This window comes from Falco naumanni, chromosome 2 (assembly GCF_017639655.2).
Source record: "Falco naumanni isolate bFalNau1 chromosome 2, bFalNau1.pat, whole genome shotgun sequence".
NCBI classification, from domain to species: domain Eukaryota; kingdom Metazoa; phylum Chordata; class Aves; order Falconiformes; family Falconidae; genus Falco; species Falco naumanni.
Window position 1 is genome coordinate 90,277,008 of NC_054055.1, and position 23,006 is coordinate 90,300,013.

At 43.4% G+C, this 23,006-nt stretch overlaps 2 protein-coding genes across 8 annotated transcripts in view; one reads left to right on the top strand and one right to left on the bottom strand.

The window, feature by feature from the left end:
* Positions 1–7,811, top strand: part of ACOT9 (acyl-CoA thioesterase 9) — a 28,647-nt gene extending 20,836 nt beyond the window's left edge. For all 6 annotated transcript variants that reach the window (XM_040582520.1, XM_040582518.1, XM_040582519.1 and 3 more), the window contains 7 exons: positions 641–708; positions 1,681–1,792; positions 2,867–2,957; positions 3,440–3,525; positions 4,290–4,377; positions 4,564–4,714; positions 4,966–7,811. In XM_040582520.1, coding sequence (XP_040438454.1) covers positions 641–708; positions 1,681–1,792; positions 2,867–2,957; positions 3,440–3,525; positions 4,290–4,377; positions 4,564–4,714; positions 4,966–5,024 — 655 coding nt within the window. In that variant the 3' untranslated portion in view covers positions 5,025–7,811. The remainder of the gene's footprint in view (positions 1–640; positions 709–1,680; positions 1,793–2,866; positions 2,958–3,439; positions 3,526–4,289; positions 4,378–4,563; positions 4,715–4,965) is intronic.
* Positions 7,812–13,259: 5,448 nt separating this feature from the next.
* PRDX4 (peroxiredoxin 4) lies at positions 13,260–22,648 on the bottom strand. 2 transcript variants are annotated; one of them, XM_040582525.1, is made up of 8 exons: positions 22,390–22,639; positions 19,766–19,883; positions 18,637–18,753; positions 17,368–17,490; positions 16,592–16,722; positions 14,959–14,993; positions 13,728–13,774; positions 13,260–13,383 (listed from the first exon to the last, which is right to left on the bottom strand). In XM_040582525.1, exons 1-8 carry the CDS (start codon positions 22,622–22,624, stop codon positions 13,380–13,382), a joined length of 810 nt encoding a protein of 269 aa, XP_040438459.1. In that variant the 5' UTR covers positions 22,625–22,639; the 3' UTR covers positions 13,260–13,379. The 2 variants fall into 2 exon arrangements, with proteins under 2 accessions (XP_040438459.1, XP_040438460.1); XM_040582526.1 differs by lacking the exon at positions 13,728–13,774 and having other exon boundaries at positions 22,390–22,648.
* Positions 22,649–23,006: the final 358 nt, after the last annotated feature.

Consider the following 23,006-nt stretch of genomic DNA (forward strand, 5'->3'; position numbering starts at 1 on the left):
CTGTAAAATAAGCATTTGCCTTACCTTGTGAAAAGAAATAATTAAATGTTATATAATTAGGTTAAAGTTGTTTGTGCAGTAAAATAAAAACACAAATTCATGCTGAAGGCAGCCTCATATCGTCTTTGACAAGTGGTACACGTCGTAAACAGCTTTTGGCTGTTGATAAGGCTGTCGTGGGAGCGTGTAGATTATAAGAACACTTGCTAGCTACAGCACTATGCTCGTCCTGGTTGGTGGAATGGTACCATTCAAGATTTGTGTATCTGTTTTAGACTATCCTGGCTCATCACATTTTAATTTGCTGAGTTTCTAAACAGCTTTCTGTTTGAATAATCTTAATTATAATCTATGGGTACAGTTTTAGCTCTTTAAGAAGCATAGATGCATGACTTACTCTTTCTTAATCATACTAGATAGTGGTTGGATCACTTCGCTGCCTCTTCAGACTTAAAGCTAATGTGATATTCTGTTGGCAGCTGCACATTATGAAATAATATATTTTTTTCTGTGCTATAACCTGAAATATGTCATTTCATCTTGTACTGTGTAAGTAAGCAATAATGAAAGACTGTTATAATGTATTTACAGGACAAATTCTTGTAAAGTTTGTAACTTACAAAAAAATTCCTGTCCATAGGCCAGCATTTGTTAATCCACTCGTTCCTGAGAGTCCTGAGGAAGAAGAAATCTTCAAGCAAGGGGAATGTATGTCATGTTTCTTGGTAGTATGCATGTCTGCCTCAGGTTCAACTTAATAGCTGGAAGGAAGTCAAGTTCAGAACTTCTGCCACTTAGAAATGCTCCTGATTTGTTTAAAATCATGTTTTTGTTCTGTCTTGTGTGTCCGTAGCGTAAGACAGTTTAAAAGCCTGCTGTCACAATTTTGGAAACTTTGGCTAAACTGACAGACAAGGGCACTCCTGATGTGCTCTGCACCCCCCAGTAGACTTCTCTGTTTCCAGGGTGCTCGCTCTGCTTCAAATCTGAGTGCAGCACAGGCTTTCCCAGTGCTCTGGCTGATTGCTTGCCCCCATGGTGGCTCTCTTAGGTACACCACAACAGCTCCTTACCTGTCTCGGTGCCCATGTTCCTTCTGGAAAGAAACTCAGAAGAAGAAAGGGGAAGAACAGGGGAAGGAGTTTGTACCTCCATCTTCCTTTGTTTCAGGCTGGAATTTTAGAGCAGAGAATTAGAGAAACACTAAAGACTGAAGAAACTGAACAGAAGATCTTTTAAGTTAAAGTTTCAATCATTGTGGCCTATGGTAATGAGTTCTGTCATAAACTTGCATTCTTGTACCATTGGCAAAGCCTGAAGAAGGTTGTTTGTTCTGTAGTGTTTCTTGCTTGATGCATTTTTCCATACTTTGAGGAGAGTACTTAAGTTTTCTGTAGGAGTGGTGGGTAGCTATCATAGTGTATACATAAAAAAGATCTTCATCACATTGGGGAGGTAACAGCGAACTTCTGCCTTATTTTTTCTTTGATGCAGTCAATTCTAAAAGCCAAACTTCTGTTTGAATCTATGGGACTGTGAAGTTATAGCTTTTAACTTCCAGGGGGGGGAAAGAAAAAAGGAAAGAGAGGGCTGATTCCAGGTTAATATCTTCAGAGCCAAGCCAAATGTATGTTTGGTTTTTTTCTTTGAACTCTAATATGTTTTTTTTTTAATGTTTAGTGAACAAGCTGAAGAGGATTGATTTCAGCACTGCTTCCTTACTGAAAATGGCTCCCACTGCAGAAGAAAGAAACATTGTTCATGACATATTCCTTAATACATTGGACACAAGGCAAGAAGGGGAGGGGTAGAGGAGAACTGAAGTCCTATGAAAAAGTAATGTGCCTTTTAAGTGGGTGCTCTTAAGAGGGCAGTCTGGGATAAATGTAGGCATGTTGTTCTCCCATTTCACCATTTAAATGCCGTGGTGTTCTATTTGAAACACAGGTACAAATTTTAATGTGACATCTGCATCTGTTAAAAGAGTCTTCTGTTGTTAAAAGGTGATATCTGTGCCAAGATGGTGAAAGTGACAGTGTAAGCACAGAGTTTCTCAGCAAGCTGTTAGGAATAATCTTGAGGAAAAAGGCTGATGTTTAATCAAAAAAGGGAATGGAATGGTTTTGAAGCTCTGTGACTTGCACAGTCTAAGAGTTTTCTGCCATGATATCTAGGAAGAATGGCCATATTTTGACCAAGTAACCTTGCAATGTGTTTTAAATATAATACCTGACAATATTATTTAAAGGAGACTCTTGTTGGGGTACTTCTCTTATACTTGAAATTTGTGTGAAATCGTCCAGTGTCAGCGGTGATAGAGCAATGCCTAATGACACTAGTGCAGTATTGTATTTGTGGATCACTTATAACTTCTTTAAATTGCTAATATTATACAATTGTTATTTTCAAAGCTGTTTACTAAAGTGAGACATGCTTTCCCTTAAAATGAGCAGATTTGTTTTGTACACATTCTGTCTGGATTTGAAAACCTCAAACCATCTGCATGTTTGATGTTGAATTACTCTGTTAGCTCATTGTGTGCTTTCAATTCATATTATGACTTAAAAATCAGAGTGAAGGCTTTTCTGACAAAGTGCCTTGCTTTATGGTTGTGATTCATCTTTTCTTTTAAGTACCTTTCTCGAGCTTGTTTATTCACACAAGTAACAGATCAAAGTATCACTTTAGATAAGGCTTCAGGGTCAGTTGAAACAGCTTTTAGTGATAGCGTTTCTGTTTTGGGGATTTTTTTTGGTGTGGTTTTTTGGTTGTGTGTGTGTGTGTGTGTCTGCATTTGCTATTTGTGCATTTTTGACTTGCTGAATTCTGCTAACATGGGCTGTAAAGTTTATTGTCTCTTCCAAAGGATGGTAAGTTTCCGGAGTCGTAAATTACCACCCAATTCAGTGTGGATGGAAGATGCAAAGTTGAAAGGCCTACAGATTTGCCATCCTCAGGTATTTTGAAAATTTTAAAATGAATTACAGAAACAGTTACTTACAAAATGTCTTGCAAGATCAGTCAATGCGTTATTTTGTTTCAGTTCTGCAGACCTTGCAATGTATTTAGATCATAGTTTCTTTTCTCATTTTTCTATTAAATGTATGGATTACCACTGCAAAATAGAAGATTTTTAATTACCTTGTTTTATTACCAGATTATTCATTTTATGTAAAGAATTTCTTCTGTAAGATGTTTAAGTTGGGCTTCTGATTGCTGACATGATTTTGAGGCTTTTATGTTGTCAAATGAGTTGGATGAGCTCCTATTAAGTAAAGTTGCCTCAGCCATTTGGACTTTTGCGTATATATTTCAGTAGTGCTTTTTATACATTAAGATGCTGGGAGTTCAGTTAAAGACTGAAGTGCAGCTTTCAACACAATGCTTTGAAAGAATATATGTAATATAGCAGTTTGATTTTTCTTGTGTCTACATACAGGAACGGAACATCTTCAACAGGATCTTTGGGGGTTTTCTCATGAGAAAGGCATTTGAATTGGGATGGGCAACTGCTTGCAGCTATGGGTGAGTTGTAGACCTGCAATATTTATGCAATCCAGAGCGCTCTGCATGTATGCATAGGTCAGAAGCCAAGCTAACCAACCTAATGACAATTTGAGTAGAAAAGACCTAAGTGTCTAGTAGAATCTTGCACTATTAGTGCACAGCACTGTTTTACTTAGAGCACCTATTGTGTTTATGAAGAGATTGGCATCTTGCTCCTTGGGGCTTGGTTTTTAAGCATTACATGTCAAGATAGAAAATACATCCTTTTTCTGTTTTCTTTTATCTCACCAAGCTATTGAGATTGCCTTTTGAAGATACATTTTCTTTCTAATCATATAAATAGACATTCTATCAAATACATATTACATCTTTTCGTTCTGTACACAAGAGAGATGGTTTCTGAACTTCTAGTAAGTGCTTGTGTGACTGAGGTCATCACCCAACAAAGGTCTTTGCGTCCCGATGTTAAGTGTTTTCTGTTAGTTGGAACACTGAGGCCTAAGCAACGATGGCGTGAAGATTGCCTAACAAGTGTAAGTCATAGGATACAATAATGATGCATCCTTAGAGAGCGTGTACTCTTTATTCTATATGTGAGAGATTTCCTCCAATTATTTTTTTCTTGGGTGATGACATAATTCTTTTAGCACTTCCTGTGGCCTCTGATTAAGAAAGAGATTTATTCCTTAGCAACCCTTCATTAAAATGCTGAAAATGAAATACTTTAAATTTCTCCAAACACCCTCATTATTCTTGAAGAAATTTCTCTTTTTCTTGCTCAGGGGTTCCAGACCGTTTATCGTGTCAGTGGATGATATCATGTTTCAGAGGCCAGTTGAGGTTGGATCGTTATTACTGCTTTCTGGACAGGTAGGAATTGATTTCTTTTAAATAAGGAGAAAAACCTATCTTTGCTGTAGTCACTGTTAATCACTGATGATGAACAGCGCATTATGAGAGTGTATGACTTTTCTTGTTAAACAGTGTAATTAAGTCTTACAGTTTTTCAGTGCCAATGATAAATTACGAACCGTAACTCTTGTCTTAACTGTGTAGGTCTGTTACACAGAAAAAAACTACATCCAGGTGCGAGTACACAGTGAAGTTTATGATGCAGATACCAGAGAGCACCAGACAACCAATATCTTCCATTTTACATTTATATCAGAAAATGAGGTCCCACGGGTTGTCCCCAAAACATATGGAGGCAAGTATCCAATTAAGGCATTTTCATTGTAACTCTGTTGAAAGGATGACTTTCTTTCTGTTGGAACATTGGTCATTTTAATAGATGAGCTATTGGCATTTGAATAGTTCAACAAGATTTCACAATAAACCATGTTTAATTTATGCTTTGATAGTGTGGATTGCTTCCGAATCTTACCAGTCTGTGTGGTTACTCGGTATTGATTCTACATTGCTGATGGGGTTCTCTTTCTTTTCTCCACCTTGTTTCAGAATCCATGTTGTATTTAGATGGGAAGCGACACTTCGCTGCAGTCATGAAAGAAATCTGACAGGCGCTGGAGGCTGTGTCGGCAGTGTAGCGGCATGCTGTCTTGGAAAGAGCTGTCACCGGGGCTGGATAACAGACAGGTGCTTGTAGTACTCAAAAAAACCCCACAAAAAAACCCGCACAGCACAAAACCAAAAACCTAAAACAAAACAAAAAAGATAAATGCAAACCCCACAACAAACCCCACCTTTTAAGTGCTATTTATGTATTTGCATATATTTGGATTTTTCTATTCTTTGCTACTAGAATTTGTTGAGATCTAGTTTATATGCTGCTGCTAGGGGAAAAAGGCTGGGAAAATACAATCTTAAGCTGCAGATAGTTTGTCTTTGTCTGCTTTGAGAGATCTCATAACTGCCTTTGCTCTCTTGTCACATTCTGCCTTCTTTCCCTTAGTAGCTCTCCTTTGTGGTTCCGTGATACGGGATTGAAATTTTATCAGAAAAATGTGTGCAATAAGTAGTTACACACAGATGAAGGCATTTGACCTACCTTCTTGTGTAAATTAGGTTTAGGGTTGTCTTTTTTTTTTTCTTTTTTTTTTTTCTTAACAAGGATGCATGCATCTAGGCAACAGCCTAAGCCCAGAAGTTACAGTGTGTGCACAATGTAAAGCAGGTGTTTCTCGTTAGCTGGGATTTTACAGGGTGGTTTGGGCTTCTGTTTTGGACAGTTTCATGTTCCCTTGGGAGGAAACTGATTGTTGCAATGAAATGAGGTGGGCAGATAGTCTCTTCTGGCATTCTGTTTGTGTACAGACAGTCCTTGCAGCAGTGTTTTTTTTTTTGTTTGTTTGTTTAATACATATCTATCTATCTATCTATATCTCTCTGTACATGAGTTCCTTAATGCATTATTTCTCCTGGCCTGTAGAGAGGAGATCTGAGTGGTGAGATTAGGTGGGACTGGGAAATGGCATTGTAGAGCGCAGTGTTTTCGATTGTTAGGGATTGGGAGCAGAAAAGATAAAATGCTGCTCAAATGGTAGTGGTTGTGTTTGATGCTGGAGCAAGGGTCCAGAAATCTGTGTTGAGCGTTTCCCAAGTCAGCTGCTGAATGGCGGCAGGATTTTTATCCCATTGGGGTGGTGGTGTACAGCTAGAGAACAGCCTCCTCAGCTGGGTTATTTATCTGGTTCCTTGGTAGACTGTAATGAAATATGAGCATTGCAGAGGTTTAAAGGTTTACCTGTGGAGGACCGAGTAATTCCCCACCAGAGGGGCCACCTTGGTGGACATAACTCTGGTGGATAAGTAACAGGAAGAAAATACTTGGTACTGAGGTGCTTCTGATGTAGTGGAGAAGGTGTTAATATTCTCCAGTATCTGGCCCAACATTTGAGATTAGGAGGGTGAGTGGATGGGAGGCATCAGCTTCCAGCAGTAAGGGTGATTAGTCATAAGCACAAAATTGGACCTCTGATACCTTCATATCGAGATGATATCCTGCCTGATCAAGACACCCAGAGAGGAGTATTTGGGCTCAGTGGCAGGTTAAGTGGATGAAAGATGATGTCTTCTGACACATGAGAGCAGACTCTGACTTGCCTGCTATGGTTCAAATCTTTTGAAATCAGGAGGCAGCAAGTACAATTTATGTGAATCAGCACAGGTGCACAGACTTGTTGACAAAACAAAGCAACGTGTTGAAATTTTATTTCCGAGTAAGAAAGTTTGAGGGAATCACAGCTGGGACCAGCTTCCTTTGGTGCTAGGATAGCGTGAAGTTCATGGCTCCGAACAGCCGATTGCTGTTCGCGTGAGGAGGGTGAGCATCGTGATAACCAGCATGTTACACACCAGCTTTTCCTTTCTGAGATTCGGCTGCCGTTAGAAGTCGGATAGCTTTCCAGTGGAGGCACAGGGGTGTTGCCTGGTCTGGAGCAGGTTGCAGTGACAGTGAGCTCTGGGTTTCTCACACAGTTTCTCTCTTCAGCCACACTCTGGTGCTGATTCAGCTGTTTGATGTTACAGTCTTTAACAGTTACAACACTGTGGATATGTATATTGCATCTTCTGTTTTTCTCCTTTTTAAATCTTTCTGGAAGCTGAATATACTTGAGTGACCATAAAATAAAGAACTGAAATTCTATCCCAACTCGTTCCCCCCACTTCACTTCATGGATCACTGCTGGTGTTAAATAAGTAGGGGGGCAGGATGTGGATGTTCTATTTCAGAACTTTGTGTTACTCCTGACTCTGAGGTTTTTATCATTGACTCGGTGGTCCTACCTGGGTCGTTTTTGTATGATGCTTGTAAGTTAAGAGGATACCAAGTTTCTCCTTCTTCATGCCTTTTCCACTGTATTTAAAGATGAGTTTGTCGTAAATTCTAAATCCAGTCTTTGGGAAGGGACTGGAGAAGAGGAAAAAGGGGTAATATAGTAGGGAGCAAGGGGTGATATCAGAACCTCTGGACACAGGGAAGAAAATGAATCCCACAAATGAAGATGCTTAGAAGAATTAGCGTGTTTTCAAAGTTCATGGCAATTTAATCATGTACTACAATCACAGTAGTTATAGAAATGAATGTACAGACATACACAATGTGTGTATATGTATACATATGTAAAAGATATAAAATATATATAGTAATAAACAGAAAGAGATAATATGTGCTCACATATTTTTTACTCCAAGAAGGTAACTCCAAGTTGTCATGCTCTCTGGTAATGGGCTAAATGTAACTTTCTTTGAAGGTATTTATGCACATCGCGGTATACTTTTGTGTGTGAGAGAAAATTGTTCTCGGCTCTCATATTCAGAATTAAAATATTTCAACCTGGTAATTAATGTGGAGTTTATGTTGCAACGTAATGACCAACCTGTCACAGCTGTAAGTGACTAACCATTACCACACAAGCCTAAAGGTATTGCTAGAAAATCTTTTTATTTATAGTGAACCTATCTGTAATTGGTAGTGGCTCTGTAGAGGGAAGGAAATGTTTCTGTGCCCACCGCGTCTTGGAATACACTGAGGAGGAAGCCTGTGGTGGCTGGATTGCCTCCCCTAACCCTCTCAGTGGTGATATAACAGGAGATTTCTGTAGGACTGGCTGAGCCCAGCCTGAAAAAGTGTTTGGTTTTAAATGTTTTTTATTTTTCTGTGTTTAAAAAAATAAATATGAAAATTACTTCCTCAAACTTAACTGTAACAGCTTCTGGTAGCTCTTCAAATACACACAATTCCTTGGCAGCCACGTCGTGGTGTGGAGCATTCTGGGGAGCAGCTTGCTGGAGCTGGTGCAGCATGGGTCACTGCGTGAGGGTTTTCAGAAACCTGCTCTGAACCTACTGCGCGTTGAATTGGCTGTACTGCACGTTCAGTCTAGCCTTTGTCCGCTGACAGACTTGTTTTATGGCTGGTCCTCCTCTGAATGCATCTGTAACTAGCTGCGGGAGAGATTTCTTCACAGGCTGAGCACCAGCTAACAGGAAAATAAAAGGGTAATTATTCAGCTTTCATGAAAGGGAAACTGGGGGCTCCTTTTGTGGAAGGTGTAGTCAGACAACAGTACGTGCATAGAACATACACTGGAGCACTTACCCTGCCATCAGGGGATCCTCACCGCTGCAGGGCTCCCTTCCATGAGGCTGGAGGCGCTTCTGGGCCTTGCTATTCATCACTCTTTCATAGTCTTGCTGCGGAGCAGAAATGGGAGATTTCTGGAGGAGGGAAGTGTGGCTCTGGGAACTGGTGCTTGGGGCACTCGGGACAGTGGCACGAGTTCTGGTCCCTGCTCGGTGTCGCTGCTTTATCTGGCAGCTGTTCAGCAGAAAATTCAGGTGCAGTCCTGCAGCAGGAACTAGTCCCCTGGGCCTTCTGCATCTGCCAGGGGCCTATGAGGGGGCCATTTCCAGAATTAAATGCTGCTAAAAGTGAACAACTTCTTAGCAGCATCGCAAGTAGGCTGGCACCAGGGCTCTGCGCTGCGGGAGGGGCAGGGCTGGCTGCCTGGGGAAGCAGAAGTTTCTCAGAGCACCTGGGGGTGGTGGGGCAGCATCTGCAGGCCTCGTTCAGTGAGGTGGCTTGCCGGAGTACCTGTCCCAAAGGGGTGGAGGTCTCAAACCTTCCTGCTCCAGCTAAATCTGCCCTGCTTGGAGAGGTGGCTTTCGGCTGCAGACCTCACCACCACATGGTTTCTTTTTCACAGCTGAGCGAGCAGCGGAGGCGTGTGAGCGGCTTGCCCAAAACAGCACTGGAAGTTGAAGGCAGCGTCTCGTCACTAACCACGACTTGGGTTTGCAGGAGCTCTTTGCTTTTTCTGTTGAAAAGACGAGTTCACAATGGCAGCTCCATGCATCTGCATTTCACGCGCTTCCAAGCGAGTGAATACATCCCAGGGTTTAGGAAGCAGAGCTGTGTGAGATTTACCTCTTCCACTATTTCAGACCTCGGGTGAAGAGTACTGGACGGACAGGCCACTGGCATTTGTTTGGTTACGGTTTTGTGAGAGAGCGCTGCGGAGCGCGCTGCCCGCTCTGTCTGAATTCATTTGAGGCTGCCCTGGTGCGAGTCAGTGTTTCCAAACCAGCAGCTGGAAATCAGGTTCTTGGGCTCAGCTCTCTGCACCGACGTTTGAAAGGGTCATATTTCAAGCAGTGCTACGGATGTCTAGCACAGTGTGATTTGCTGGTGGATCTCCTGTTTTGCAGAAGATGATGTCATTTCTATTTATTGCCTAAAAAATAGTTAGGGTTTTAATTTTTGTACTGCTTGTGCTTATCTGAAGATTTTGCTCTTACACCTGTGCATAACACATTCCCCAGTACGTCAATGAGGCCATGTCAACCCCTAATCCTAGAACTAGGCAAGAGCCAGAGATGTGCATCTGGAAGAGCGGCCGGTTTCTGTACCACCTTAGTGTTTTTGTTATCGCTAAGGAGTCAGAATCAACTTCAGCTGTTTACCTGAAGCCACCTGTATTTTATCTTTGTCAACTGCAGACCGTATGTGATAGTGAAGTACTGAAGTGTTGGTTAGTCTCCCAGTAACCGTCTTTCAGCTCAGAAATATTTCATATGTGCTTAATACGAGAGGCAGACTTTGGGACCAGAACTAGAAGGATGATTGCGGCGGTTTGTTAATGCAAACACAAAAGGGCAAAGCAAACCTTTAAATTCCTCTGCCTGCTGGATAATCCTGTCTGAGATACCGGTACTACTAAACTCTGGTTTTGAAATTAATTTTTTCTTGGTGGTTTTGCTGGAAGATCTCAAACTCTCAACATGCTGATCATACAATACAAAGAATTAAACAGCCACCTGAGCTTCAGAAATAGCTATTGCAGCATCATCCTCAGAGTTACGTTATCAATTCATTACGGTTTCATTGCGTTTATCAGGTGTATATATAGTATGCATATGAAGGTCAAAGAACATGCTTCTTCCAGGAAATGCCATTTCAGAATAGGGCCTTATTCTTTCAAGAGCCGCCTTTGCTCTGTTCACGTTCTGTTAACTTCTAGTCCTGCTTTCTCTCACTCCTTGCTTGACTTTTCCCCTGACTGGGGGGCACAACCAGCCAAGGAAGCTCTGTACTGGTTGGAGCTGCTCCTCAAGCTGGTGTATGATGGAGGGTAGTACAAAAATAGGCTGATGCCATTAAATGGTACATGGGTTTTCAGTTTTCAGCAGCAGAGCAAGAGATGCACAGTAGCTTTAGTGGGCAACAATAAGTAAAATCGTCAGCTTGCCATTTGTTTTGCACTTCTGCAAATCCTAACGATCCTAAACTCACAGACTTCAGTGTGTCGTGTTGCACCCCCCACCCCCCCAATTTCCAATATTATTCTTTCATTCAGTGATGTCAACTTCCCTCCTTTGGTTTCCCTCTTTTTCCTGGAGGCAGTGTGTAACTGAGGATCTGCCTTTGTTTCCGCTCTGCCCCTCTGACAACTCTCATCTGTACCCCCTCAAACACAAGCACTTTTTATCTTTTTTTATTTTTTGCAGTCTTTTCCTTCCTAAACTTCCCCACCAGCATATCCAAATCTCTTTAAAACCCCGTTCTCTTTTCCCATATAAATAATCCTTTGTTTCAAATATGTAATGTCACATGGTGACTTAGGTCTTTGCTTAAGGATTATTTCCCCAAGACTTTTTTTATCTCCATTGAACTGCTTTTTTAAAAAAATAACCCCTTAGCCCATTCTTTACTGCACGTGTTTAGAGGGCCGGGGGATTTCAAATTTGGTGCAGCTACACTGCTGTGGACCTAGATGTGCAATGTTCAGAGTGCAGGTGGCCTCAGTTTTCTTCAGTCACTAAGGGTTCTCAGCCTTCCTTTCTTTTCTCGGCTCAGGGTTTGTCCAAGCTATTGTCATCCGCTTTTGCTTGATGCTCTCGCTGCCGTCTGTGCGGCAGCGATACAACCCGTGGTTTTGTTGCGGTAACCCGCGGCTCGCCTGGCTCTGCAAGGAGCCATGGGCTGGGCAGCACGTGTCCAACACGCGGGTTGTCGCACCTCTCTGTCCCTGTAACATCCCGTTTGCTGGCTTAGGGCCACCGAGGGTTTTGCTGCTGGGAGGGTGTTGGGCGTGAACAAGGGCCACCAGGCTGGAGAGGCTGGCAAAGCCCGTGCACAGGGCGCAAGCGCCATTTCTAAGCCAGGCGCAGTGTTAGGCTCGTTCTGTGCCTCGGGCTGCCTATGAACAGCCGTGCAACAGCTAGCCTGCATTTGTTACACTGCGGTCGCTCGGAGTTATTTAAACATTCTCTGTGTTGGTTTTGGTGTTTCAGGGATGCTAAAAGGCTTGAAACAAAATCCCAAGTAAAATTCAAGCAGCTGATTTACAGCCTAGTGACGTGAGAAAGTGCCTCTCTGCATGCTGCCCTCCGGTCTTTGCGATCGACCCCGTGGGCTGGAGCAGCACAGCGTCAGCCTTTGGCACCGGTCCCGCTGTGCCTCCGTTACCCTCCGGATGGGATCAGGAACTCCTCTTTCCCCAGCCTCGCAGGGACGGGGAGGCTGGGGCATGGTGCCCTCTGCCCTAGGCACACACTTTGGTGGGATTTGTGTAAGAGCTGAAGCAAAAGTCAAGCACCTGCTTCTGCTTTCTGTCTGCAGTGACTAATCTGGAAAGATGCTCCATACTCACCAAAGCCTACAGAATCGGGTAATGTCATGGTGAAAATGCAACTGCTCGTCTAGTTCTGCAGAACCGTACTGAAGCGCCTGTGTATAGGGAAGGGAACTGTATGGTCGGGGCAGGTGGCGGGTAGGGGAAGTGAGTTCTCGGGAGTGTGGGGTCCAACCAAGAGTAATGACATAGTGGTGCTGGACTGGAGCAGGGGCGAAGCCTTCTCCAAGGCCTTTGCAAGGATGACCCTGGCAAAGAGCTGACTGACTTCAGGTGCTGTTTTTCCACTTGTACGGACCCTAGGCCACCACGTTATAAAGGAGAGGTGGGAAGAAGCAAGAAAAGCCATTCTTAGGAAAGGGTTCTCCAGTGTGCCCAACTATTAGGTGTGTCTTGTGTAATGTTTTCCCTTGAAAGAAGAAATCCACGTACACAAACCACAAGAAGTTCTGATGATCACTGGATACGTCAATACTAATCTTGGGAAAGACTACAGTTACTCCCTTCAAACTAGGAGCCACAGGCAACGAGTGGATCAGCACAAGATGCTAACCGCTACGTACACCTGTTAACAGTGTAGGGCCAGAGGAAAAATTCAGACTGTGCAAAAGGGATCGATCTTATCAGCATACACGCTACAAATACAAGTACGGAAAAAATTACTGGTTCAGCTCCGGAATCACATGAACTGGCATAGCTGTATTTTTTTCAGTGCAGCTGTACCGATCATGTAGCATAGGGTATGTTCTTAGTAGTTTAAAATGTTTTCCAGCTTTGGACAGACTGGAAATTTAATTCAGCAACTGTAACTTATTTCTGGTTTTCGCATTAGCTGCTCTTACCTCCGGACTACACACGACCATACCATAACCAACTGGCTCTTCTCTAGCTGTAGCTCCTAGAATGGGACCAAGCGGGCAAGGTTTTTGCAGAAATTAAGTAATCTACCAATTGCAAAAGTCATGAATGTCAAGCCTGAGATGCTAAGAAAAGTAAATTTTGGGAAAACTAAGCATCTAAACAAGACTGACAGGGACAACTTATTTCCTAAGAATATTCTCTGATAACTAATGCTTCACACTGGTTAGACTCCTGTTTAAGCAACAAGACATTTTATGGTCTATTGCAGTTACATATTAGTCAAACTCATTAAAGTAACAAAATTAATGAAATTTTATTGGCAAAAATGAAAGTGAATGTGACCTATAGAATTCAACGGAAATGAGCCTCAGTTTAGTTTATCAAAATACTTCAGTTTTCCAGCTGGATCTGGAATTATCTGTGCAAGAAAGAAAATGAAAATATTAGTCAAAACCCCCAAAACCACACAAACACAACAAACGATAAAACCAGAACAGCACAGTATTTCATAACGTGATGCTAAGGCCAGCCCATAAGCTACACTGAAGAGTCATTTATCAGCTGATACTAGATTACTGTTTACCTCTAAAGGCACCTAACAGCAGTAGCAGAAAGATTTAACTGACTGGGGGAAGAGAGAGTGCAGCCTACCAATGGAAGAATTCATACAGCTGGGAGCACGTAAGTCTATGTTGCTTGCCCCAAAGTCAAGGTGTTTTAATAAATTAATGTCCGTAATCAAAAGTCTTAGAATTTACTTACAGTTCTTCCCTTGGCCACCACACTCTCATGGCTTCCTCTGGTTTGATCTAATTAAATCAAAAACATTTAGAAGGCATGGCTACATCTTTGAGAAAGGCTTTCTGGACGACGCTGCTACGTAAATTATCTGCATCTTTTGCACAGAGGAGAAAAAGAATGCTTACGTATTGTTTTAGATTTTTGAACTGGTAGTACTGGAGCTGTTAATCTCAGCAGGATAAGACTCTTTTTTAGAAAGTGTGTTATTGTCATACTATTTAGGTGATCCATGGTTATGGAGGACAGAACTTTTATGTGCCAAAATATGTCTGTTAGGCTAGCCAGCCCTCTCTCATTTTAGTCTTAATAGCCAGCATCCCCCACTAAGACACTCCTCTGCTAGCTTGACAGAGGCGATTCCTAGCCTCCAGACATCCTGATAAATTTTCACACCTGGCAAAGAAACACAGTTTAACATTCCACTGTTCTTACTATCAATTATAATGCACACTACTCTGCTTAGAGGCCGCTGGGCCCTGCTTTTTGTTGAGACAGCTCTTAAACAACAACGCTCTGTCATCACCAGATGGTTCAGAAGAAAGCCACATGCTCAAATAGATGAGAATGATCTCATCTGAACTAGGCAGCTCAGACCTCTAGTGAAAGTTTCACTATTCTGCTGAGGCGTCATCCAAGCCAGAGAACACCAACAAGTTCAATGGGTGTTTATCTGAACCCTAGCTCTTCTGCTTGTAGGCACACGTAGGCAGTAACAAAGGAGGAAGAGCTATTGCACAGCAAAGCAGTGCGCTCTGCTGGAGTTCTGACAGTGGCACGCCAGCTCTGTCAGATACTACAGCAGCCTGGGAACCTGTATCTGGTATTGTGGGTGTTGCCTAGGATCCACAGTGAGACTCAACAGAACGAAGAACTTATATGGACAAATAACCAAGAAGATTGGAAATGTGAGTCTGTCCTACTTCCTCTCATCGGGTGTTAACAGCAAAAAAAGTTCTTGGATCACAAACTCATTGCTGCTCAGAAGTTTTGTTCATACACAGGGAATCTGAAACAACTGGAATATGTCTAGTGTGAGGGAAATGAGCTTCTAATGAAATCAGTAGTAATCTGAAAGCTGTTACCTATAACATACTCTTATCATCTCCATGAAAGTTGCAGAAATTTGGACTTGACTTTAGTGGAAATGAGTGTTTTTAGTGGTACATGCATGTAAATATAAACAGTGACTTACTGTTTCACTGCCAGGCTTCCAACCAGCAGGGCAAACTGGGAAGAAAAAAAAAAAAAGGACAAAGTTAGTAAAAGTATTTTTACACACACTTACTTTTGTGCATTTAATATTATCTTTCTGAACTTGAAGTAAACAGCACACAAGTGTCACATGTAAATACCTGCAACTATTAAATACGCAGTTTTCTTTATACATGGGATGGTGTCCTAACAGTTTATACCTGATACCATCTACCACTTCTGCTAACCGGAAATTGCGTTATCTCTGGGTGGATGTCTACGTCTTGGTTTAATTCTCATGCCCTACTAGACAAAGTATGGGCAAAGCAGTATCTAAGAATGAACACCTATTCTAGTAGACACAAGAGTTTCATAATGAAATTCAGGTGAATACACAGAGACCTACCTACCTTTCTTTAAAACCAACTCCAGGGGAGATTTTTTAGCAAAGAAATCAAAGATTCCACAAGAGACTGAGAGATTTTATGTGAAGCCTTGCTCAGGAGTAAAGGGAATAGAGCATGTGGTTAACGTGCAGTATGGCTGAGAGCCCTGTGACCACCTGTACAGTTTCACATTCTGGAGCGCAACTCTTAGCTGATCAGAGCTCTCCTGACACTTTAGCCCCATGAGTTATGCCATATTACGCTGCTTTAAGGCATGCTGTCAGACAAAATGCCACAAAGGCCGTTAGGAATTGTGGAGAACTACTTTTCCTACTCTGTGCAAAGAATCCAATAAGGCATCTAAGGAGGCTCTCCACAGCATTCACACAAAAGCTGGAAAAAACGTGGTACTCTGGAAACACTGCAGATCAGTATTCTGTCAGGCAGCTTTGTAACTAAACAAGGCTAAATTTCCTTACTGTCAGCATTTCCCTGTACAGCAAAACATAATAATGCCTTGTACCTTCAGCTAAAGGTACTTTCAAATGCCAGGTGAAATTGAGTTGAAATGGAAGTTAAGCTGCTGAGCATGTGTATTAACAGTTAAACAAACCTTTAAATAAATGCATGTGTGTATTTAAACACATTGAAAGAAACGTGAAAAGTTCACCCCATGTTTGAACTGTGGGAATATGAATTCTTGAGACAAAGTAATGATCTCAGGCTTCTTTGTCTCGGGGAAGATGATCACTTAACACTTGTGAAGAGCATACAAGTCACGGCGGTCTAGCTTTCACAGTAGCACTATACATTCTTGACACAAAGCCTGCTCACGTCACTTACTTGTCACAGATCCTCAACAAATGACACAGGACAAGGACGGCCTGCATCTCGATTATTTTAGTATGCCAAAAAGTACTGAAATACTGGTCCTGATTCTTCATGGCCCCATATTTTGTACAGATTTATGCTTGTGACAGATGGTGTACGTAATGCCTTACTTCAGACTAAGGAACGCTTTATGTTCTGCGTTCTTATGGATGCGAAGCAAAATGTTAATTAGTATTCTAGAAACAACCCATGGAGGTACTGGGACCAAAGAATCATGTCACAGGGCAATCAAACCACTTCATTCGTTGCATAAGGCTAGTCTCTAATGCTATTGAGTACCTTTCTTCCAAAAAGCTACAAATACAGCTTTCAGTCTAAAGAAAACAATCTTTAACATGAAAGTATTTAAGACAGCACCTTCTCCACGTTTGTCTGTGTACTGGAATGCTTGTACTAAACGAAGTGTTTCATCCACCGATCTCCCAACAGGAAGGTCATTCATTGTTATCTGCCGAAGGATTCTCTTATCATCAACAATGAAAAGGCCTCTGTGAAAACATTTTTTTGATGCGCGTTAGAAAGCAGAACTAATTACAGTGCTGTGTTTATGCACTATTTTATGTCTGCTGAATGGGAGGAATTTGATCTCTGCAAACACCATACAATACCCACCACCTCAGAACACCAGTACACTACAATTCTTTACCTAGGGTATCAGATGACGTGAGCCGAGGGCAAGGTAAAACCAAAAAAAGGGTACTTTTCTGCAGAACATAAAACTAAGCTTTCATAGGCCCTGCTAGGGGATGTTGCAGATGCTACGATGTTACTGGGATCCGAAAAGCAAAAGTGTATCTTGAGGACACTTGTTAACCGTAGTCTTGACTCCACTTGGACCTGGGGTCCCCCCAAGTGACTGCAGTTCTGGGGAATTCTGCATGTTTTCCCTGCCCTAGGTCTCTGCTGCTGACTGCCGTTAAACAGGACATTAACTTCAACCCCTCTTCTGATTCATTATGCCTTTTTTTTTTGGTGTGTGTGTTCTTCAATATTTATTTTGTCTCTCAGCATGAATCCTCAAGTAAAATCTGTTCTCAAAGAAAAATTTCAAATGCTTCTTTAGATATAAAGCAGTAAGTACTATCCCTGAAAAAAAAAAGCAAAAAAAAAAGCACTGTAACCAAGGGAAATACCTAAGTGTATGCCCTTGATCTTCCAGATATACTCCATAATCCTTTGAAATTTGGTGTGTCAAATCTGAAAGAAGTGGAATCCTTATAGGTCCGAGTCCTCCTTGTTTTCGAGGAGTATTAATCCTTTGAAAGAAATGAGATAAATCTTTATGAGGATATCTGTATATTCCCTACACAAAGTGAGAAGTCACAAGCCAGAACATTACAGTCAGAAGGATTTAGTGGAAGTGACTTTTTTTTTGTTCTGCACACAACAGAGATGAATACTGTTTATGGTTTAAGCAAAATGTTCAGTAGATCTTTTGCAGTTTTTGGCCATGTCTATTAATAATGACCTCTTTCTTATCAGTCATATTTGCTTTATACCAATGTGGTCATGAATTAGGACAGTGTGATGCATTTATAGATATCTGCATCCTCATTGCCTTTTTTTTTTCTTTCTTTTATTTATAGTATTTTTTTGGACTGAGACATGATACATTTCAAGCAATACATTGTCATGGTTTAACTCTGGCCGGCAACCAAGCCCCACGCAGCCGCTGCTCACTCCCTCTGACCCAGAGGGATGGGGAGGAGAATCGGAAAGGAATGTAAAACTGTAGGGTTGAGGTAAGAACAACTTAGTAGGTAAAGCGAAAGCCGCACACGCAAGCAAAGCAAAACAGGGAATTCATTCACCACTTCCCATGGGCAGGCAGGTGTTCAGCCATGGCCAGGAAAGCCGGGCTCCATCACTCGTAACGGTTACTCGGGAAGACAAACGCCATAATGCTGAACATCCCCCCCTTCCTTCTTCTTCCCCCAGTTTATACGTTCAGCATGTATTCAAATTTTGGCTAGCTTGGGTCACCTGCCCTGGCTGTGTCCCCTCCCAGTTTCTGTGCCCCTCCAGCCCGCTTGTTGGCAGGGCCCAAGGAACAGAAAAATCCTTGATTTAGTATAAACATCACCCAGCAACAACTAAAAACATCAGTGTCCTATCAACATTGTTCTCACATCATAGCCAAAATACAGCACTGTATTAACTACTAAGAAGAAAATTAACTCTATCCCAGCTGAAACCGGGACAAGCTTCAAAGATAAAGGTATTTGCATGCACTAGAGTTAAAAATTGTCATCACTGACAAAAATTTTAAACGTTTGTATCAGCAGCATCAAATTTTACACGCTATAATACACCTACATAGGCTAACAATCTGGGGATACCCTTCTTCAGCTAACATAGACCCATGAATAATTTCTAGTGGAAAACAATGATAAGATACATACCATGCTAAGTGAGTGAACTTTGAATCCACAGAACACGCTACCACCTCAGTATTTATTGCTCTGAATTCTTCAATTCTGTCACTGAAGGCGATTATCTCAGTTGGACATACAAATGTACTAGACAATTTAAGACAAGATAAAGCAAAAATTGCATGAAACAGCCAGTAAGTTCTCTGTTTATCTTAAAATGGTAGATTTAAAACTATTCCAGCTTTTCCTTCATTTTTATTGCTTCTTCAAGCATTTAACCAAAATGCTGCCTGACAAATCTTCCAGCGTCAGACTCTTAGCTTAGTTACAAATGATTTATTACTGAAGAAGACTGTAAACCTGCAGTTAGCTTACAACCTGGATTCAAGTGTTTTTAGTTACTTTTAGACTTTATGAATATTAACTGGCTGAATCTAAGCATAATAAACAATTTTTTTAAAGAGGAACATACTATAATTTGTTGTTATCGTGCACGTCTGCAAGTTTTAACCATTTTAATCTGAACTTTTTCCACTACAGAAGAAGTGGTAAAGATGACAATTTCTAGGGCCTTGAAACTAAGGGCCAAGAGCCACGTTATTTCCTTTATAACATCAAGGTAGTTATGCATCTCTGTCCTCTTTTCTTCCTTTTGTGGGGAAGAATGGGATTCTCTGGTAGAAAGCAGGGATGTTTTCACTCAACCAGTGAAGTTACTGCATTCTCAATAGAAGAGGGTAATGTTAAGTGTACTTCGGATGTTATGGGACAAGCTTAAAGGGAAAATGCCATCTCTTAGATACACTGCATACACTTTAGAAAATCTAGATGGGATGTTGTCTCCTATTTGCAGCAGTGATTTACAGCATGATACAGAATGTAAAGGTTGCTTGATTGGGTACTACAGACTGAAAGTTATTTTTTTGTAGGAAGACACTAAATGAGCGGACAAGCTTATTAGGCCAAAGATTATGTTACAATTTTGTCAATGCCTGATGAAAACCCAAAGGCAACGAATGTATTTTCTTCTGTCACTCCATTCTTCTCCCCCAAACCCTTGCCAAACAAAAAATACAAGACCTCAAAAAAAGGAGAAAAATTAATGAAAGTCTAGCATAGCTGTGCTCAGTCTTGCTGTGTCTACAGTGGTCTTACTTACAAGTCAAGAGGATAGAAGAAGAAGACAAGATATTTTCCTTCATAATCAGTCAGCTTCAGCTCTTTAAACTCTCCATTAATGACTGCCGTTCCTTCCCAGTAAGGCGCTGGCTTGGAGACTGAAACATGAAGAACGTTCAATTAAAAGTCAGAATACAAAGCGCGCATTCAAACAAAGCTGTTCATTAGCTAGCTTGTGTGCAAGGACAACTGGTCCTCCTTTTGCTCGATAACAACCTCCTGTACACAATGACAAAATGAAACTTCCTTACCACTTTAAACAGAGATTACAGAATGATGAAGAAATGCAGGTTTCAGTACACATGGAAAGTAAATAAGTTGACCAACTTGTGCTTACACATGAACCCCGTGAATCACTGATAATCAAGGCCACACAAACCTTATCTGGGCATACTGAACAAACCATGTGTGCACCACCAGCTCACGGCAGAACATCTGTTAAGACTGAATGGAAAGCTGTTTAAGATTTCAGGAACCCTCACTATTTTGTTATGAACAGCTGTTGTGAACCGGAACTGTAAGATGGTTCAAATTCGTATTGTTACTCTTTAGCCATGAAAAATTACTTGGAATTCAAGTCCACAAAAAATACATGCTGCAAAATGTTTAGAGACAAATGCCTAAAAATGCAGCGTATATTTAATAAATTACAACTCCTGAGCAAATTGTAACTTGAAGATAGTTGTGTTTAAAAACAAAAATCCAATTTAAATGCATGAAATGTATTTACTATTCCTACCAAAAGGGATTAACCTTGAATATTAAATACTAAAAATGATTCTGCCAGATACTGTTTTCATAGTGAAGTGAATTCTGAGACAGGGCAGGGTATGCTGGAGATACAAAGTGAGCTGAATACGCTTGTGATGTCAAGGACCTTGACAGAAAGCTTCAGGAAATTAGGGAAATGCTTCTTATAAAAATATATGGCATTTTAATTGTCTGGATGATGACTGTGTTTGGCTTTCCTTTTTAGGACAACCCACAGCTGTAGAATACAAATACAGTTAGTGAGAACGTATAACAAGGGCTGCAAAAAATGGCCCAAACCATCAGAGATCATGCCCGCGAACGGGAAGGCAGCCATCTCTGGTTTCATTTGATTATAACCCGCAAGGGATACAGCAATGCAAGTACAGAGAGTCGAGACAGTAGATGTGACTGACAATTTCAGTTTACATTTCTTGAAGAAATCTCTTCTTCCTCCCGAATCTTCTGCAGAATTCCTTCCGATCCAATTTCAAGCCCCGGGCTTCTAATTATTATTAGTTTTTTAATTGAGTCTTTGCAGGCATGGGACTATTTTCAAGTGAAAGCAAGGATTAATCTTCAAGTTATTTCACGCTCTCAAAAAATGTCTCAAATTTGTTGCTTTTTACAAAGCAGTGACACCCCAAACCTAATGTCTTTGCAGCAAAGCATTCTCTTCAACTGACCTTCAGATCAGGAGTGAGAAGGAAAAGAAATTAAATAAAATACACCATACCCTGACCCCTTTCTAAATTAAGATGATTTTGGGGGTGTTAAAACCACTTGTCTGAAATGCTGTAATAACTTAAGTTACAAAGAGAGGCAAAACCAAACCGTGTCAGTTACAAAATGCTTGGCTGGTTTGCCATGCTCTTTTGTAGCATCTGTTTGCAAACGTTTAAAATGGAAGTTATGCCCTGGCTCGGTGGAGGAAAAGGGTGTAAAGCTGCAAACTCTGACAGCAAAGATCGTTTCTACACGACTTCTCTCTGTCCCCTGTTCTGCAGAACGGGGCTTTTGGAGAGCATCTGAGCACCTGAACAGCTGCCCCGAACACCTCCCTGCGGCTCAATTCAAAGTGTTTGCACCTAGGGCTCCCACAAAGCATTTAAATCACAAGAGAATGAAGGCACAAAAGTGACAGACCAAGGCCAGTCACAACCCGCAAGCGTTACGAGAGGTGACCCTCCGGTACTGCTCAGCGCAGCGTGAGAGCGAAACGCTTCTGTAGAGGGTTTCATGCGTTTCCCTCAGCTCACTCGCGGGATCCGAACCACCGACCTTGCCAAGCGCCGGTGCAAGGCCACCCTCGCTGCCCCCGCAGCGCAGCGCAGGCCTGGGCGGGGCGGTGGGCCTGGCCGCCCCGAGCCGCCAGCGCGCAGGCCGCCGCGGGGAAGGGACACCCGCCGCGGGGAAGGGACACCCGCCGCGGTCACCCCGCGGGGGCCGCGCAGAGCCGGGGGCGGCTCTCGGTGCAGGCGGCCGGCAGCGCCCTCAGGCCGCCGGCTGGGAAAGGAGCCCCCCGCCCCCGGGAAGAGCCTCACACAGCCGCGGGGTCCCCGCGGGTGCCAGGAGGGAAGGGAGGGCCGCAACCCCGCCGCACTGCCCCTGCTGCAGCGGGCACCGGGGCGGCCCCTGCCCGCGGCGGGGGGCACCGGGCGGCCGCCGTCCCGCCCCGCGCGGCGCGGAGGGCCGCCGCGCTCCGCCTGACGTGGCGCTGCCCGCCGCGACCGCTAACGGCGCCGCGCCACGCCGCCCCGCTCCCCGCGGCAAAGGGCGCCCGCCCGGGACCCCCGTCCCGCCGCCCCTACGCTGCCCCCTCCCTCGGCCGCCCCAGCCCCGCCCGGCACCTACTCTTGGCCTGGCTGAGGTGAAGCGAGTGGTCGGAGACGGGCACGCGAGCCGCCTCGCCGGGGTAGACCTGACCCCCGGCGTAGTAATGGCACCGCTCGCCTTCCCGCTGCCGTGCCGTGCGCGGCTCCTCCGCCTCGTCTGCCAGCGCCGCCGCCGCCAGCAGCAGCAGCAGCACCGCGCCGCGCCGGCCCCGCGCCCCGCCGCCCGCCCGCAGCTGCCGCCGCGCCGCCTCCATGACCCGCCGAGCGTGCACGTCCCCGCCGCGGCGCGAGGGAGGAGCCGGCCGGGCCCCGCGCACAGGCGCCCCGCGGCGGCCGCGTGAGGGGAGGCGCGAGCCCCGGCGCGCCGCGCTGCGCCGGCCGGCACAGGCGCCCCCAGAGCCCGCTCGCCGCCGGACCGGGCAGTGCCGCCGGGGCCCGGGGTCGTGCCTGAGCCCCAGGGGAAGTGGTGATGGTGTCTGTGTCGTGTGGAGAACCAGGGAAAATAAAAATACACGCGTGCGCGGAGAGAGCGTGCATGTCGTCCAGGGTGTGTGATTGCAGAAGGAAACTAGCGATGCCTGAGATTTGCTGTCTGGTGTCTCTCTTATCTGTGGCGATGTGGGTTCAGTGGGTATT

Excerpts from the sequence above, each read along its gene's own strand:
- PRDX4 (XM_040582526.1), bottom strand. The coding sequence starts at position 22,624 with ATGGAGGCGGCGCGGCGGCAGCTGCGGGCGGGCGGCGGGGCGCGGGGC. Across the intron at positions 17,491-18,636 it reads AAGTTCACTCACTTAGCATG|GATTAATACTCCTCGAAAAC; the intron begins GTATGTATCTTA and ends TTTCTTTCAAAG. Across the intron at positions 14,994-16,591 it reads CACAGACAAACGTGGAGAAG|TTTGCCCTGCTGGTTGGAAG; the intron begins GTGCTGTCTTAA and ends TTTTCTTCCCAG.